Raw genomic sequence first — 18,339 nt, forward strand, 5'->3', positions numbered from 1 at the left:
GTAACACTTGTGTCCTTAAAGGCAGTGGACACTATTGGCAATTGTCCAAGAATATCCTTCATCGTTGGTGTATCTCAACATATGCATAAAATAACAAACCTGTGAAAATTTGAGCTCAATCGGTCATCGAAGTTGCAAGATAATAATGAAAGAAAAAAGACCCTTGTCACACGAAGTTGTGTGCGTTTAGATGGTTGATTTCGAGACCTCAAGTTCTAAATCTGAGGTCTCAAAATCAAATTCGTGGAAAATCACTTCTTTCTCGAAAACTATGGCACTTCAGAGGGAGTCGTTTCTCACAATGTTTTATACCATCAACCTCTCCCCATTACTCGTCACCGAGAAAGGTTTAATGCTAATAATTATTTTGAGTAATTACCAATAGTGTCCACTGCCTTTAAGCAAGACACTTAACCATGGCTTTATCCCTTGGATGTGACGTAAAGCCGTTGGTCCTGTGTGTTGTGTAGCGCATGTAAAAGAGAAGGGGTTCGCCCAGGTGTTCCTTGCTGTGGCTGCTAAATGCGCCGTAGCACTTTGTAAACCCTTATAAGGTGCTACATAATTGGGTCTCAGAGTTCATCACTTTCAATCACCTCTCTTTCAGTATAAATGTATATACTAAGCGCCTTGAGTACCTTGTTGGTAGATACATGTGCTATATAAGACTTCAGTATTCGATATTGTGTTAAGATGAAAGCTTTGATACCATTAATTGATGTCTTGGTTTTGTTGTGATTGCTCTTTGTAGTGTCATATCTACTGGGATGCTAAGTTTTGTGCGACCTGATTCTGTGATAGGAGGACCAATGGGACAGCTACAAAGAGAACACAACCAAATGCAACAAGGTAAACAAACAAGTTCTAACAAATAATCTCATTTTCAAATAAAAATTGCAATGACAAATTTGGGGGAAAATTCTTAAATTAAAGATAGATTAAAAAGGATTAAAGAGGGACCTAAAAGTCACTCTTTTTCACATAGGCTTACATTGGGTTTAATTTAACTACAATAATAATTATAATAATAATAATAACCATTTCTATGGTGCTCTACAATTAACACAGCGCCTCACAGGAAAAACAAAATAACATAAGTAGAAAACAAAACAAAAGAAAAAATACAATATTGTCGGAGAGCAGTGAGAAGTGAAAGCTGCCATTCTTTTTTGTTCACTTTGAAAAATGTTCTATATTTGTGTAGGCGCCTTGATTGGTTTTCTGGGGAAGTTATAAATCCATATTAGTATTTAGTAGTAGTAGTATAGTAGAGTGCTATTCACATGATAGCAATTTAACTGGGGTCCCTTTCCTATTTTTAGCATGGTTATAAAATGTAGCAATGTTGGTCAAGATTTTGCAAGAGAACTTGGATACTTTTTTGTCCTTTGACACGAGGTGCACTTTGTACAATTTTACAACCATGCTACGATTTAGCAAGAGACCCTTGCGTGAAAAGGGCTTAAGTCTCAATGTGAACATTGAACAGTATAACAATGAGCCATATTGGTGGTGTGTTTAGGTGATGCTGAGAATGTGGAGAAGAAAGCTTTGCAGAGTTTGCATCAGTTAATCAAGAAAAGCTGTGAAGTATTGGCTCTACTTAAACTACTGTGTTATCATCAGTTCCATTCTCTAGCTGCAGCATTACCACAGGTATACATTTTATAGGATCTGAGGCATTGCATGGTGAGCTATCAATATGTATTTGGTTTGTGGTAACACCATGTGTGTATCTACTTGCCAGGTAGATTTTGTTCTGTAGAGAACTGTCTTTCTATATTCAACTACCGCGGAGTAGATTTATCGGATTGTGCGGGAGACTTCTCAGTTCTGCAAAGAACTGTCCTGCTTTTGATCTACTACCTGGGCGGAGGTATAGAACATTGGCTGGGACTACTACTTTAGCTTATAGAGAAATCCAACGCGCACCAGGCGCACAAGTGTTGAGCACCGCGCGCCATTGCTGCGGTGTTCCTAGTTTTGTGCACAAAGACATGAGGAAATCGTGTTCTTTTTCACTCTTTATGGAAATTAGATGTTTTCCTCAACGACTTTACACAATTTCCTTAACAGGACATCATGATTTTCCAATGTAGATCACTGACCACCAACAAAATAGAAACTGAATCATCTTGAATATGGTGCTTTTCTTAGGCAAGTTAGGGTTTAAAGACACGGAAACTGCATAATACTCGCTAAAATGTATACATCGGCAAGGTATTTTGTTAGAATTTCAGTATTTTACTTTCTGAATGATTTTAAAAATGTATCAAGAATGTGGTACGTTGTTATATCAAGCAGCCACATCAGGGAAATGGCATAGATGGTCGAGGAAGACATTCAATTCCCATAAAAAGTGAAATGGAAAACGATTTATTTGTGGCTTTGTGCATAAAACTAGGCACAAAAACATCGCAGCAGTTGCGTGCGGCGCCCATGGCGGCGCCCAGCACTTGCGCGCCTGGATTGGTGTATAGGAATGTCATTAACTGCACTATCGTGGAGTGAGTTCTTAAATTGGTCACAACGTTTTGACTAGCTTTCTCTAGTCCATGTCAGGTATATTCATACACTATCAATCAAGTACAGATACAGGGTGAGTCAAAAGAAGTTGACTGGAATTGTTGATTTTTTCAAAAACCAACAAATGACACTTAAAATTTCAGGAAAGCAATTTTTGACAAGCACTCTCTCCATATTATTAGAAAAAACGAATAAAAGAATTTATTCATAAATCTCGGTCAACTTCATTTTGACTCGCCCTGTACAGGTAAAATGCTTTGTCAAGTATTCCGTGGACAGCTTGCAAAATGAGTACCTTAATTAAAATAGACATAATTCTTCTTAAAAATGTTCAATTTCTGCATATAGTAAGACTCTATTGCTGCAATTCCCTTTTTTTATTTATTAAATATTAGGATGTTCAGAATAAGTTGAAGCAGATGACGTTGAGAGATCTGGTCATAAATGGCAAGGAGGTAAGTGTAACCAATAGAGGGCGCTCTTCAAATGAACTACCATTTTATTTTCACTCCTTTGTACTGATTATTGTAATGCTCCCTCGAAAAGGCTGGTCCTCGAGAGAGCACAATATATGTTCAATTAATTATTATTATTATTATCAAGGTAGTCCCAGTAGGCATCGGGTTGGCTCAGTGGTTTCTTCCCCTGCCTTTTTACTTCTGAATCCCACCTCAGACTGAAACTTTGCATGTGAATTGGCTTTTCAGTCCCCTTTTCTCCAAAATAAAAAACTGAACATTTCTTCTTGTTTCCTATTCATTCTGTTATGGGCGCTAACCCAGCTTGGAAAACTATGGAAAGCCATAAGTGCAAATCAAGAAAAGATCGCTATTTTGGGTTACAATGTAACCAAATATGTTGATTTTGTTTTAAACAAAACAACTAATTATGAGAGGTATTTTATTTATTTGAAAGTTTGCAGAAAATGTTGAACGTTGTTAAAATATCTGTTATTACAATTTTGTGTTTTACTAACATTCGGCCGACCATGCCAACCAAGGCGGTTTGTTTATCATCAAAAGAAAGGTCTATATCCCATGTTGTCTACTTTGACACTTTAAAGCCACTGGGCACCTTTGTAGTTGTCAAAGACCAGCAGTCGTCTCACTTGGTGTATCTCAATATATGCATAGAATAACAAACCTGTGAAAGTTTGAACTCAATTGGGTATTGAATTGCGAGATAATAATGGAAGAAAAACACCCTTGTCACATGAAGTTGGGTGCTTTCAGACGCTTGAATTCGAGACCCCAGCTGAGGTCTCAAATTCAATTCACATATTTTAGTGAGAGATTACTTCTTTCTAAAAAACTATGTTACTTCTGAGGGAGCCGTTTCTCACATTGTTTTGTACTATCAACAGCTCTCCATTGCTCGTTACCTAGGTGTTAACTAACAATTATTTTGAGTAATTACCAATATTGTCCAGTGCCTTAAGTCAATAAGAAATAAAATCACAAATGGGTGAGTTCATTTTGAACCATTCAATATTGTACCATAGCTAATAGAACGATGTTATCCAATATTGACATTTGTTGTTTTGTTGCTGCAACAGGTTTGTGACATGTTGATAACATCACTGATCAATCACTACATTGGAGACAATGCTACCACTGATGCAATAAGTAGCAATCTACGCGAAATCTGCCCATCTATATACAGTCAAGATGATGCTGTGTGCTCCAAGGTATGACATCATAAGGTCATAGGTCACTGCTTTAGACCCATTGCACAACCTGCCATGCACTTGCACCCGCTTCTCCTGTCTGCCATTTAGGGGTTCAAAACATGCACAAAAGAATGGAACACCTGTTTATACATGCATTGGTATTTCATCACCAAGTATCTCTAACAGTTAGTAAATATTCTGTTAAATTGATACAATACACTTTGGGTTTGGAGGTTGGGTAAATTTTTATCAATTTTTGTGCATTTATGCCTACAGCTTTTCGTTTCTTTTTTTAGTCAATGTGTTGTTTTTTGAAATTTTTTACAATAATGAATGTAATAATGCAAATTTACATGTAAGTCTTTTTAACTTCTGTCGTGTATTTTTGTGATATTTTTACTAAACCTTATACCTTATTGAATGAATGAATGAGTTGGTGCGTAAACACATGTACCATCTTTTGTGCTTATTTTGCAAAGTAGGGCTTTAAATCAAAGATTAATGTTAATATTGGGCTTCATGTTTGCAAGTTTTTGAGCTTGCATGCTTTCATGCTTTGCACTCGGAGTTCAAACTTTTTCTTAGCAGCCGTTCACATCCCTGGGTTTGAGACGTTTGAATGTTTCATCCTTCATTAATGATTCTTGTTTTAATTTCCAGGCAAATGAGTTAGTTAAAGGAGCTCAGCAAGCAGAGACACGTTCTAACAGAAATGCAATGTTACAGGAATCATTGAAGGTAAAGTAACACTAGTTTGATGTCATATTGCTGTAACTTAGGAAATCTCCTATATTTTACTGTTGACTTTGGATTGGTGAGTGAAATTTAATTATTTGTAATTAGCCACTCAATGATTGTCACATAAATCTTGTTAATAAAACCGGGACTCAATTTTTTAGAGCTGCTAAGGACAACAATTTGCATAGCAGGAAATTTTTGGCTTGATAACAACTTCGGAATTTCCACAGGATAAGCAAACAACAGCTGAATATCAGTAACAAAGCAATATGCAACAAAGGCAAACTTGGTTGATAATCCTATATTTATCAAGGAAGAAATTTCATGCTAAGTTAATTGATGTGCATAGCAGCTCTATGAAATTGGGTAAATTGATGTTATAATTACTGCTGCCACACAACCCTGGGAGACTGCAAACATAGGGCTAGATAACACGGTTACCAGAGTGTATCCACATTAATCCAATTAACAAGAAGCCACTGTTATTATTACTATTATGTTTGTATTCTTATTGCAGTTATTTAAGACGATTAGTCCCAAGTTGATTCTCTCAGCAGTATGCAGTGAATATCATCAAGGTAAGATTTGCATACTGACAGCACACCTTATACTGCATTGTAATCAATAATACCATCTACTGTAGTTATAACTAACGCTGCAGCATTGTAGGGTATCGTGGCCGAGCGAATAAGACCACCGAACTCAAGCTCTGGTGCTTCTGTTCAGCAGAGTGTGGGTTCGAATCCTGGTCATGACACTTGTGTCCCTGGACAAGACATCTACAACTGCTTCTCTCCACCCAGGGGTAAATGGGTACCTGTGAGGGCAGAGACGGTTCTTGTGATTGATTAAGCCGAGTTATATGTTGCACAGGCTGTATACTCCCAAGAGACCACCTTGTCCAAATTTCATATCTGTTTAATTTGGTTGAAGGTTCTTATAACTGTTCATATTACCTTTTGTTTTGACAGTGCGGTTTTATGACGGAGTTGTTGATTTAAGTCTGTCAGCCGCTGAGAAGAGAGATCCCCAGAACTTAGCTTTGCATCATTATAAGAATGGTAAACCATTAGAGGATGTTCAAGGCTTTCAAGCATTCACTGCACGGTAAGGATATGTCATGTTTCACTCAGTCATTTCCTTGTAGACCTCTTGGCACAGATGTCAACTATTGCTCAAGACCCATTTATTTCGTTAGGTTTTTTGTTTAAAAAAAATTAATGTGACCTTTGGCCGGCTGATGTGTAATTTCTATTGATAGTTTTTACCTATTGTTCTCGATTTTACAGTGTATATTCCATATTTAAATGTTCTTAAATAATTGTTAACATCTCTATTTTTACTATTGTAATGTGCATCTGTATATATTTTGTTTTAAATTTTGCGCATAATAAATTAATATAATGATTATGTTTTGTTCTAGGTATGAATGTTATAAGTGTATAACCGATATTCTTGATGAGTTATTACTATTGAGTCAGACCCATCCTACATCTCCTGCTGTACCAACACACCCAGGGCCTCCAGCTCAGACTGATCCTAATAGACTATCCAGTCTAGAGTCTAAAACATATGTAAGTATCACACAGTTGTCATCTAGCCTGTTTCACTCCACTGCAGGAGGAAAACCTCTTCACCAACACAGTCACTTTCAATAAATAAACAATTGTTTTGTTATACCTTGGTAACATTATTATTCCTCTTCTCAAAGTTCTGTTTAGTAAGCAGACGAACAGTTGTTCAAATAAAAAACCATTCTTCACTGTTCCCTCGACCCCGCGGCCGTTTTGTACAAAGTGCTGGAAATCGATCAAGGTAATATACACCGGTAAACAAAACTCATGTTACCCTGCGCGATATGCAGCCGTGCAACATGCGTCTTTGTATCACATCACGTGGTTGGTTCTCGACCAATAAAACTTCACAATTTGTTACCGAGGTATAACAAGTATGAATCTTCAATGATGTACATAGCTTCACAGTCAACTGTTTCTTGTGGCATTTCAATTCTTTGCTTCAAAACATGTCAATACTTCAACATTCTGCAACCCAAATTAGATGGGTTTTTTCAGACCATATTGCTGAAGATGAGATTGTGTATGCCCTTAAATGTGCTTGATTGATGGGTGATATTTAATGAATGATGTTAATTGTTTCTTGTTAAAGACACTGGACACCGTTGGTAATTGTCAAAGACCAGTCTTCTCACTTGGTGTATCTTAACATATGCATAAAATAACAAAACTGTGAAAATTTGACCTTAAGCTGGTCATCGAAGTTGCAGAAAATGATGAAAGAAAAAAACCTTGTCGCACATATAAGTGTGCTTTCAGATAGGAATAAAAGGCTTCTGGCCAGAAGTCTTTCATTATTTTAGTGAGAAATTCCTTCTTTCTCAAAAACTATGTTACTTCAGCGGGAGCCGTTTTCACAATGTTTAATACTATCAACAGCTCTCCCTTGCTTGTTACCAAGTAAGTTTTTATGCTAACAATTATTTTGAATAATAACCAATAGTGTCCTGTGCCTTTAATGCTTAGATGGAATGAATGTTGTCATTGTTTCTTGCTTAGATGGATGAGATGGTGAAGAAAGCCTTAGCTTCAGATGATGAGTTGTTCCATGTGGCTCTTTATGATTGGTTAATGGAGAAGGGTCTAAAGGATCGTCTTCTTGAGGTAAGATGAGATTAAATATTAATAGTGGCTTCTTATATAGCGCTCAAATCCGCCACTCGGTGGCACTCAGTATTTTTCTGCAAGGTATTGTGGAATAACGTTTTTTAAGTTTGAGACCAACTCGTTTACATAGTAACACTGTAATGGTTTACAAGTTGGTGTATATGCAGTCAATCAGACCAGGATGACAGTGGCGTACCCCTTCATTTTATGATAAGTGTATTTGAGTGTATTTTGGGGCAACTAAGCTCACCAATGGGATAAAGCAGTGGTGACATGTTTTAAATAATAAGTGCTCACTGTATTGCTTGTGTTATATGTCCATGAGAGGGTAGCTGCCTTATGTATTTCTACGGAGTTTGTTGTTTTACAAAGGCCTCAGAAATGCATAAGGAAGCTTAAAAGTAAGCAGCAAAGGTCATGGGTTCGAATCCCACTGAGTAATATACCTGTGATATGTGTTTAGAGAACTAGGGAATGTACCGAGTATACTGAGCTAACACACATCAAAATTAATAAAGCTTAAAAGTAGTTGCAACTTTAAATTGAAGTGTACAAATCTTATGTATTTATGATTATGTAGATTCAATCTGTGTATGTGGAAGAGTATATGAAGCGTGCCGCCATGTACTCATCTGATAATCTACAAATGATGGATCTCTTGTGGAAGTATCATGAGAAGTCAGGGAACTATCCAGCTGCTGCTAGGATTCTACTCAAACTAGCGGAAAGACATAGGTAAGGGAATGAAAGAATGGCGACAAGGTCTTTACTGGCCTCTTCAAACTGTTTAAACAACTGTTTAAAGTCTGACTCGCTACTCTTTTTTCTATTCATAAACACCATTTTGGCCCTTTGTGTTAGAAGGCGTAACAATGATGGAAAATCTAATTTGAAGCAGTTCTTTTGGTTAAACAACTTGTATTTTTCTTTGTATGCATTTTTTAGTTCTTTCTGTATTTTCTGATTTTTTTTTTTTTTAACAGGGCTGGTTTTCACTCTTTTACTTTCCAAAAGCGCTTTGAGACGTCATTGTAATTTTGTGCTATATACAAACTGTTGATTATTATTATTTATTTGTTGATGTTTGCAGCATTGATGTGATATTACATCAGCGTATTGAGTACCTATCCCGTGCTGTGATGTGTGCTAAGAGTAGTAATCTAAGAACTAGTGTAAGCAGTGAAGGAGAATTCCTACAAGAACTAGAGGAGAAATTGGAGGTAACTAAACAAACCTAAGTCATGTCTGAATATTAGGCCTGGGCGAATTATTTGAAAATCCGGTTAATGGCGAATAGGTTTTCCTATCCATAACCGCGATTGCCTTTTTTTTCTTAACTGCATATCCGCAATGGGCGCGAATACCTATTTATAAATCGGATAGTTCTGTAATTACAACCAAGTAACCGGATATTCTTTAATATCGGAATATCCGCGGACGTCGGGCGACAACTGATAGGAATGTTTTGTCTGAATCCTTATGAAACTTCTGTGAAGACAGCATAAAAAACATTCATTATTTGTTTTATATAACATCCAAGTAGATCTATGTTATTTTGATTGAAAGATACAACTTTCAAAACAAACAAAGCGTAGGCCAACACTTTTTAATTGTAGAAGCCGAGTGCTAGTAATTTTACTAATATGCCTTGCAGTAACACTGCTGCGTTACCAAAGACACGCGCACGCAGTGATGTTTTTACTCAGCTTGTTCGTTCCATCCGAAAAGTACTATTGCACGCTGGCAGCGTGCAATGGTACTTTTCGGATGGAACGAAAAAGCACGGTGAGTGACCCGGCGTGCAATGGTACTTTTATTTGCTATCACGTGACGGACAATCCTCCAATCAAATGGCAAGGATCTGCTTGGGTGTTATATAAAACCGTATAATGACGTCCCAGATTGCAGAATAGGGCTTTTAAAACCCAAATAAATGTTAATATTGGGCTTAATGCTCACAAGTTTGAGCTCGCATGCTTTTGCGCTTTGTGATCAGAATTCAGTTTTTTTCTCAACAGCCTATCACATCCCTGTATATAAGTCCTACTACATACATGTTTTGATGTGATGTTGTTGATTTCCTATAGGTGGCCAATCTTCAGCTACAGGTCTATGAGTCTATTGCAAGATTCAGTACAGCTGATCCTAGATATCAAGAAGCATTGTCTAAACTTAATGTGGAATTACAAGATGTTTCTAAGGTAATAATAACAATGATATTACTAGGTTCTTTTATAGTGCTTCATAACACCCCAAGAGGCGTATCTAAGCACTTAGTGTTTTCTCTTGCAAGGTATGTGGAGCTTTTTGAAGTATGAGACCTATTCCTTTATAGCATCATGTAATGGTTTACTTGGGTACTGTGTCACAATATGCTGCTGATCAGACCAGGAACACTTGTGCGAACCCCTTCTCTTTGCGATAAGTGCACTGGGTTATTTTAAGTACATTACACAACACACATGACTTGCTGCTTTACGTCCCATCCGAAGGACGCAGCAATAATGGTTAAAACAAATTCTTGTTTTTGTGTAATTTTGATGTTTTCTTTTCTATTATTCTTATTAGTCTTGTGTAAGTTTTATTGGTATTTTAATGTAATTCACCCTCGAAGAGGCTGGTCCTGGAGAGAGTGCAATATAAATTTAATAAATTATTATTCTTTGTAGCTGTATGGAGACTTTGCTGATATTTTCCATCTTTATGAATGTCAACTTGCTATTGTTCACTGTGCTGGACATTATGAACAACAACTGGTTCAATCTCTGTGGCAACAAATCATTGACAAAGGTAAACTAGTATCCTTATTCAGGCTTGATACTTCAAAGAGGCATTGAAGGCAATTGCCTCCATGACCCCCTGGTCATTGCCTTGGTGCATATGAAATGCTGCACCAGAGTATAAATTTAAAACTTCATCATAGGGTGCCCTTTATCAAGGAGAAAATGCCTTGGTACTCTTGCCCTTTCAAACACGAAGCAAACAGGCCAGCATTTTAATGCACCTTCTTGTTCAAGGTTTGATTTCTTTATTGTGTTTATTAAGAATTAAACTGTTTTCTTTTGTGTGATTAATTTCTATTCCACTATATTCCTTCTTTATGCAACTACCTATATAAGTAGGATTTGAAACTTTGCATGGTGGAAATACGATATAGAATGGTTTGCGGTAGCACCATGTAATGACTATCTCTATTGAGTTGGGGTGTTTCTGAAAAGAACTGTTGGTTTCAACTCGACTTTTCTCCAGAAGACGATCAGAGCATACTGATCGAAACGTCGAGTTGAAACTAACGGTTCTTTTCAGAACCACCCCAACTCATTAGAGATAGTCATTACATGGTGTTACCGCAAACCTTTCTATACCTATATAAGTTCTCCTACTTTATGGTATTTGGGGTACCGCCCAGAAATGGCTGCTAGCTACAGTGAACAAGTTATCAGTCCAGTTTGGAATCTATATTGTCAGCAGATGATGTAGTCTAGGGATAGTTTAAAGCCCCTTTCACACGAGAGCAATTTAGCAACGGTCCCTTGCTAAATTGTAGCATGGTTATAAAATTTCACAAAATCTACCTTGTGTGAAAGTACAACAATTTTGTTTCTACTGTCCAAGTTCTCTTGCAAAATCTTGTCAACATTTCTACATTTTACAACCATGCTAAAAAATTAAGCAAGGGACCCCAGTTAAATTGCTGTCGTGTGAACAGCACTGTAGTGTAATTCAGTCAATCTGTGTATATTGAGCAGGTTTTCTTGTTGTCTTATTTGAAATTTGCTGCAGATCTTAATGACAGTATTGGTAAACCACATGAGAGCAGGATTGGTATCTTAACCAATAAACTGCAATCATTGGGCCGTAAATACTTCACATCAGAACGATACTTCCCAACAGGTAAGGTGAATGAAGAGTGTGGATTGTAGAATGTAGAGTGTCATGTCCGAGTGGTTAAGATCATCAGAGTCAAGTTCTGGTGGTTAAGTCACCGGAGTGTGGGTTCCGAATCCCCGTCGTGGCACTTGTGTCCTTGAGCAAAGTGCAACTCTTCAACTCGTCAGTCTTCTAAATGCCTTTTAATATTATTATGTGTGTATACTTGTGGCTTCTGGTTTTTCCAATGTATTTTTGACTATGTATATAATATTAATTTATTATTTATTTATTCTTCATATTGTTAATTTTTATTTCATGTATTTTTTAACAAGTTTGATGTTTCCATGTGCAAATTCAGTTTTTCAAAAATTCCATTTTTGAGTTTAATTGAAAATTAAGTCAAGGTTTGTTGCTTGACTGAACCTAAAGAAGATGGTTAGTCCCAATTCTTATATTACACTTACTTACTTACTTGACAGGCTTTTTGGTTCTCTATTTGGAGAAGAAGAGTTGTGAATTGAACTGGGGGACTGTGTGGGTGTTTAGATGCTTTCTGAGTATTGGTACTCCAATGTCTAAGCTACACACTATATACGATGGGCACTTCAAAGCAAAGGTAAGCATTGTATGCATAGATGTAATGCTGTATAGTTGCATAGATGTATCTGGTTTAACTTGTGCATTCCCACAACTCTAATACTACCGATGCGTACAGGCACCGACCCTACTCATCAGCTGATCAGACTCCGCTTTAGGTTGCAGTAGTTTACAGCATGGAGCTGTTACCCATTGTACTTTAAGCAGCCCTGTTAAATTACCGTGTCTGAGCGGAAGTCTACCGCAACCACTTTCGGCTTGTTAGTGTTTACATCACGGTCGGGGTTAGTTAACAGGGAGGTCACTTTACCATGCCTTCCCATTGGATTTAACTTTGTCATTCAACAGAAAAGTTGTGGTACTTTAGCAAAAAAAGTCTTATGGGAACACGGCTTTAGCTTCCATGCTTATTATAATAAACAGGTTGTTGTGATAAGGAGTCAATATACTTTCTTGATGTTCTTATTTGCAGGATCCTTTCTGGCAAACGTGTAGACAACCATTGCATCTACTCAATGTCATATGTGCATTACTCGATACATTTGCTGATTCTCCTAACGTTGTACCTGTTCATGAACGGTAAGAAACTCACTCACAATCTATGGACAGATATACGCTTGCACATGTGCGCTGTATTTTTTAACGCATGGGGGCGCTATCACTTCTATATCACTTCTATTTATATCACTTCTAGGGGGTAATAATATAATAATAATAATAATAATAATAATAAGACTTGTAATGCGCACATATCTACCCTGCTGGGTGTTCAAGGCGCAGTAACAACAAAACAAAAACAAAACATAACACAAAGAAAAACAGACACAAAAAAATTAATCCTTGAAAACCTGTGACATAAGATAAGTTTTGAGAAGAGACTTGAATTTTGCGGTACAAAGACAAGATCGAAGATTAAGTGGTAGAGAAGACCATACGCGATTTCATCTTGCACAGTATGTGCTTTCTGATGCTTGATTTCGAGACCCGAGACCTCAAGTTCTAAACTTGAGGTCTAAACTTGAGGTCTCGAAATCAAATTCGTGGAAAATTACTTCTTTCTCGAAAACTACGTCACTTCGGAGGGAGCCGTTTCTCACAATGTTTTATACTAATGTTTTATCGTCACCAAGAAAGGTTTTATGAAGTTAATTATTTTGAGTAATTACCAATAACTGTTTTGGGTATGAATGAATTTATTTACGGAGTTTTTTTAATATAAAAACCTTAAAAAGCTCATCACTTTAGATACAAAAATCCTGAAAAGCCATGGCAACAATAAAAATATATACCTAAAAGAATTTGCTTAGTTGATGAAGAAATGTATTATAGTCGTTATTCATTCAATATTATTAAATTAATGATGTCCTTTTTTTCAGGCGACAGTTTATTAACGTGTCTCTTGATGCTATTGCAAACTACAAGGTGGAGCTGGAAGCTACAACAGGAAGACCACAAACTGTACAATCTATATTGAGTCGCTTCAAGCAATTACAAGCTAAGCTAGATCGCTTACAGATTGCCCAATCCTAACTAACTGCTTATTAATAGAGTCCACTTAATTGTTGTACTCATCTAGAGTGGATTAAATTATGCGCACTCGACGATATTGCCAAGGATATTTATGTGTTCATTAAACCACTGGTGTGAAGTATGTCATATTTTAATCCTGAACAGAAGCATTGATTTATGAATGTATTTGGGAACAAAGCATACATTTCATTTTGGGGGGAAATGGAATGGTTCAAATTACTTGTAAATAATTGATGAATGTTATGTACTGTAGTGATAAAACAATTTTGTTCAATACATCAATGTGTCAAGCAAGTTGGTTTCCTACAACAATCTATTCTAAACCTCAAAGTATTCAAGTTGGTGATTTGTTGCATTGTGGCACAACCAGGCCTGATGCTTTACGTAGGCAACAAAGGTGATTACCTACATGCCCCTGGTCATTGCCTTGGTGCCCTTGAAATGCTCCAGTAGAAATTTATAATATCCTAATAGGGTGCCCTTTACAAAGGCGAAAATGCCTTGGTGCCCTTGCCCTTTCAAAGACGAAGCATACAGGCCTGCACAACGTCTCTAAACCTAGTGCCAATTTGCATGACTAAATCAGGGGGATATTGAAGAAAATACGCTTTTCCTTATTAGTTCTGATTTTCTGAAGTGGTGTTCTGTATGAAGTTTGAAAAAGAAACTCCAGTCTGTATTAGGCTTCCAAGAATTCAAATACTATTGAAGTGGTGCCATCAATTTGATCTGATATTACTGCTTTCATGTGAGGAGTGTGAGTTCACTAAGCTAAGAACCCAAATTCGCCGGAGAATTCATAGAGGCAACAAATGCAATTGCCTCCATGCCCTTTGGTCATTGCCTTTGTGCCCTTGAAATGCTCCAGTAGAAATTTACAATTTCCACATGAGGTGCCCTCTACCAAGGAGAAAATGCCTTGGTGCCCTTGCACTTTCAAAGACGAAGCATACAGGTCTGACTACAGCATTGGTTATCTACATTTGTATCTCATACTGGTTGGGGCACTCTGTTTAGAGTAAAGAGAACATTTGTCTAAAGTGTCAAAAGATCTTGCAGGACAACTATTCAAAATATTTAGGTTAATTTTTGTTACATAATTTGCATGTTGTACAAACGGACAGTAGTTCAGACTTGTGAGTAGCTTCATTGTTTATGTTCATTTATTATTAATATAACTCTCAGATTGGAGCTACATGATGTACATGTAGGCAGTTTGCATAGGTTGATTTTTTTTCTTTTCTTAGCCAAAGAAAATTAAAGTTGAAGTTGATGTTATTTTTCATTTAAAGGCACTGGACACCTTTGGTAATTGTCAAAGACCAGTCTTCTCACTTGGTGTATCTCATCTTATGCATAAAACAACAAACCTGTGAAAATTTTGACTCAACTGGCCGCTGAAGTTGCGATAGAACTAGTTGTGTGCTTTCAGATGCTTGATTTCGAGACCTCAACGGAGGTCTATTACTCAATTCAAATGTTTTAATGAGAAGTTACCCGGTACTTCTTTCTCAAAAACTACGTAGCTTCAGAGGGAGCCGTTTCTCATAATGTTTTATACCATCAACAGCTCTCCATTGCTCTTTCCCTAACAATTATTTTGAGTAATTACCAACAGTGTCCTTTGAAGTTTGTTTTATGTTTAATGAAGATCATGGAAAAAGGTATTGTTACAAAGGAACACACACTGTCGTGAAATTTGTTTAGATTAATATGGTTTGAAAACAGTAGTTTTGTATCTTTATTTGCAAGTCTGTATTTAGGCCAAATAACAAACAAATACCAGTTAATCGTCCTTTTTTTTTTTGCCACATCCTTATTTTAACCCTTTTTATTGGCCAGTTGGAATTAATTTGTTTGGCGGCCACCTTTGAAAGAAATAATAAATAAAAAGGCCCTCATCCTCCTCTTTTTTGGAAAACCCCGGACGATCAACTGGTATTTGTCTTTACTTGGCCGTATAGTAATATACCACCTTTTAATGATGTTACTCCTGAATCAGGAATCTTTATCAAAGTGTGACGACTTGGAACTTGACCATGTTTCAAGCTTATTCTGCAGTCCATCAACATAACATAGACTTTAATGTTCTGTATGATTTTTATAAAACTAAAATGTCATTTTTGTAATTAAACAATATACTCGTACATTTTGGCTTGAATGTCTAGCTTTTTCATTAAATCCAACATTTTCTGCAACAGATAAAGAGACAGAGATCAGGTGATCGTCTTATTTACCAGTTTAAATCATCATTGGATCCTGGAGAGTGGTTCATAAACCTTACATAGGGAACCAGTGAATATTTCAATCTTAATGTGGTGGCACATTTTAGAGAAAACATCACAAAAGCACTTTGTTTGCGATTGGGGCAATAAGCAACAAGGATTTGTGGGGTTTTCACTTTCATTTGGTCGACATTGACAAATGTACTGAACATTAGAAATGACACAAAGATTGACGACTGTATGCAAGCTTGAATTACCCTTTTGGGATCTATTAAAGATTAATTTAATTTCATTTAAATTTAATTTAATTATTGAAGCAGTGAAAAAAAGACAAATTAATGTTATGACAATATTTACGACAATATTCAGGACTTTTGCCCCAAGTCATGAATATTAATGAACAAATTTACGTTTTTGGGGGGCCAAATTTGAAAACCTACTAAAAGGCGTGAATTTGATTTAAAAAAATTAGCAACTCGAACAATATTCAGTTGAGTCTTACGGAGATAAACTAACACTAATCTCTATAGTGAAAATGAAGCCAGGGTTTGGGCAATTTACTGATATTGATTAACGCACTTTAATCAATATCAACAAGCTTCTTGTAGATCTCGATCCTCCTTTGTTGTAGATAGCCGACTGAACAAAACCGAATGCCTTTTATAAACAGCGGACCATCGATGTAAGATCAATCGGTTGCCAAACGCCGGCCGGTAGACACAGATGGCTTGATGTTTCGTTTCAATTTTCAAGTCACTCGGAGCCAGCTACGATACTATCAACACATAAGTACATTTTTGTGTTCCGTTTTCTGGTTAAACTTTGGGCCGTGCACGTAGGCATATCAGCTTTGAATAGTAGTGAATTTAACTGAATAAAAACGACTGTTTCGCTCTCAAAGCATTTGCTGATGTTGCAGACGGATGTAACAAAAAGGTTATTATGCTCAACCATCGATGAATCTGTGAACTTCAACTTTCAATAGATTCACTGTAAAGTATAATAGACTTGTGAGCACACACCGAGTTTGCATCAACTGATATAGTTCGACAGTCGTTTATTGGTAAAAGAACATCATGATGGCACAGACGTCGGTCAGCAAGTTGTCAGCTTCTACCCAGCGTAGCAACGATCGTGGAGGCGGGCCTCTGGGAGGAACACGTCCAGCAGCCCGCTACGAATGCACTTATAAAATGGAACCCGATCTACAGTTCATGTCACACAAAGCTTGTGGTATCATTGAAGATGTCTTGGAAAGCCAGCTTCAGGATACGAAGTACGACCCCGAACGATGTCCGCACCTTTGTCGTCATCTTGCAGACACTATCAAAAATAAAGTCAAGGATTTGCAGTTCAGCAGATACAAAATCGTTGCCGTGGTTACTATTGGATCCCTTAGTAACGGTGCATCTTCATGTGCCAGTCAGTGTGTGTGGAATGACAAGTTCGACACTTACTCAGAGTTCACTTACAAGAATGGCTCACTTTATGCTCTGGGAACAGTGTACGGAATATATCAAGAATAACACTTCTTCGTTTTGAAAGTGACACTGGCAAATATTGACGCTGTGACTGTATTGCGGTCTGCTGTGAAATTTTACATTCTCTCTTTCTAACGCTGATGATATACTCCAGTCAACCATAAAATGGAAGTCAAGTAGCAAGAAACGTCCTCCACAATGGCTTGTTTGCCGTGACGGCGCAAGTTTGAGAGGAAAAGCGAAAGTAGCTTTAGTACAAGTTATAACTGTAAATTGTAGATTTAAATGAAAGGTGTGTGTATCAATTTAGTTGTTCTTATTTGATGGAATGCTTCATTTTTTATGAGAAGGAGCGCATTAAATTTATGATTTTCGTTAAATATATCAAAAACAATTTATTTTAAGGAAGAACAAAGCCGACTTGTTCATAAACTTTGTGAAGTAGGCCTACCAATAATTGTCACAATAAATATTTGTATCTGCAATGCTGACATCCACATGCCATGGTTACAAACAATACTAGGTACACTCACTTGGTACATTATGCGCTGTACATAAACTTCAAGATAACATGACATTTTTCCAAAGGTTTATTTTACAAATATTGGGATTGAGCGGACCTTCAAAACACACGTTTAATTGTTTGAAGTAAGTTTTGAAAGTGCATGGGGGAAATATAATAAAGTCATTGAATTTTTGGGTATGGGTTTGCAGTTGGTCCCAGCAGATGATTTTCAAGTTTATAACTCGTAAATTGCAGAGTAAATAATGTTATCCTTAACAAAACTTCAATAACAGGCTAAAGCTATCGGAAAGTCCATAAGCCTGCCAATTTTCTAACAAAACTGGCTCAAAATCTCATCGAGTGCAAGGCAGAATTTAAGATGAACTTGGAGCATACATGTTTGATAGTCTGGCTGTCAATGCTTTAAGAACATGTCGTTTAGAGCTTGTGGTTTGTATTTTGATATAGTCTTGTATCAGATATTAAATTGACACGCCGAAAATCATTTGTTTAA

At 36.9% G+C, this 18,339-nt stretch overlaps 2 protein-coding genes across 2 annotated transcripts in view; both read left to right on the forward strand.

Annotated features, from left to right (window-relative positions):
* LOC117297414 (nuclear pore complex protein Nup155-like) overlaps nt 1-14,076 on the forward strand; it is a 39,061-nt gene extending 24,985 nt beyond the window's left edge. The window contains exons 19-35 of the mRNA XM_033780445.1: nt 752-849; nt 1,523-1,656; nt 2,922-2,981; nt 4,082-4,213; nt 4,856-4,933; nt 5,451-5,511; nt 5,905-6,040; nt 6,357-6,507; nt 7,507-7,611; nt 8,195-8,349; nt 8,705-8,834; nt 9,702-9,815; nt 10,284-10,404; nt 11,398-11,508; nt 11,967-12,103; nt 12,557-12,663; nt 13,461-14,076. Coding sequence (XP_033636336.1) covers nt 752-849; nt 1,523-1,656; nt 2,922-2,981; nt 4,082-4,213; nt 4,856-4,933; nt 5,451-5,511; nt 5,905-6,040; nt 6,357-6,507; nt 7,507-7,611; nt 8,195-8,349; nt 8,705-8,834; nt 9,702-9,815; nt 10,284-10,404; nt 11,398-11,508; nt 11,967-12,103; nt 12,557-12,663; nt 13,461-13,614 — 1,984 coding nt within the window. The 3' untranslated portion in view covers nt 13,615-14,076. The remainder of the gene's footprint in view (nt 1-751; nt 850-1,522; nt 1,657-2,921; nt 2,982-4,081; nt 4,214-4,855; nt 4,934-5,450; nt 5,512-5,904; nt 6,041-6,356; nt 6,508-7,506; nt 7,612-8,194; nt 8,350-8,704; nt 8,835-9,701; nt 9,816-10,283; nt 10,405-11,397; nt 11,509-11,966; nt 12,104-12,556; nt 12,664-13,460) is intronic.
* A 2,547-nt stretch (nt 14,077-16,623) lies between these two features.
* Nucleotides 16,624-18,339, forward strand: LOC117297417 (tctex1 domain-containing protein 1-B-like). Its single transcript, XM_033780447.1, has one exon. The coding sequence runs from the start codon at nt 16,916-16,918 to the stop codon at nt 17,363-17,365; it is 450 nt and encodes a 149-aa protein (XP_033636338.1). The 5' UTR covers nt 16,624-16,915; the 3' UTR covers nt 17,366-18,339.

This window comes from Asterias rubens, chromosome 12 (genome assembly GCF_902459465.1).
Source record: "Asterias rubens chromosome 12, eAstRub1.3, whole genome shotgun sequence".
In the NCBI taxonomy this organism is placed as follows: domain Eukaryota; kingdom Metazoa; phylum Echinodermata; class Asteroidea; order Forcipulatida; family Asteriidae; genus Asterias; species Asterias rubens.

Excerpts from the sequence above, each read along its gene's own strand:
- LOC117297417 (XM_033780447.1), top strand. The coding sequence starts at position 16,916 with ATGATGGCACAGACGTCGGTCAGCAAGTTGTCAGCTTCTACCCAGCGT.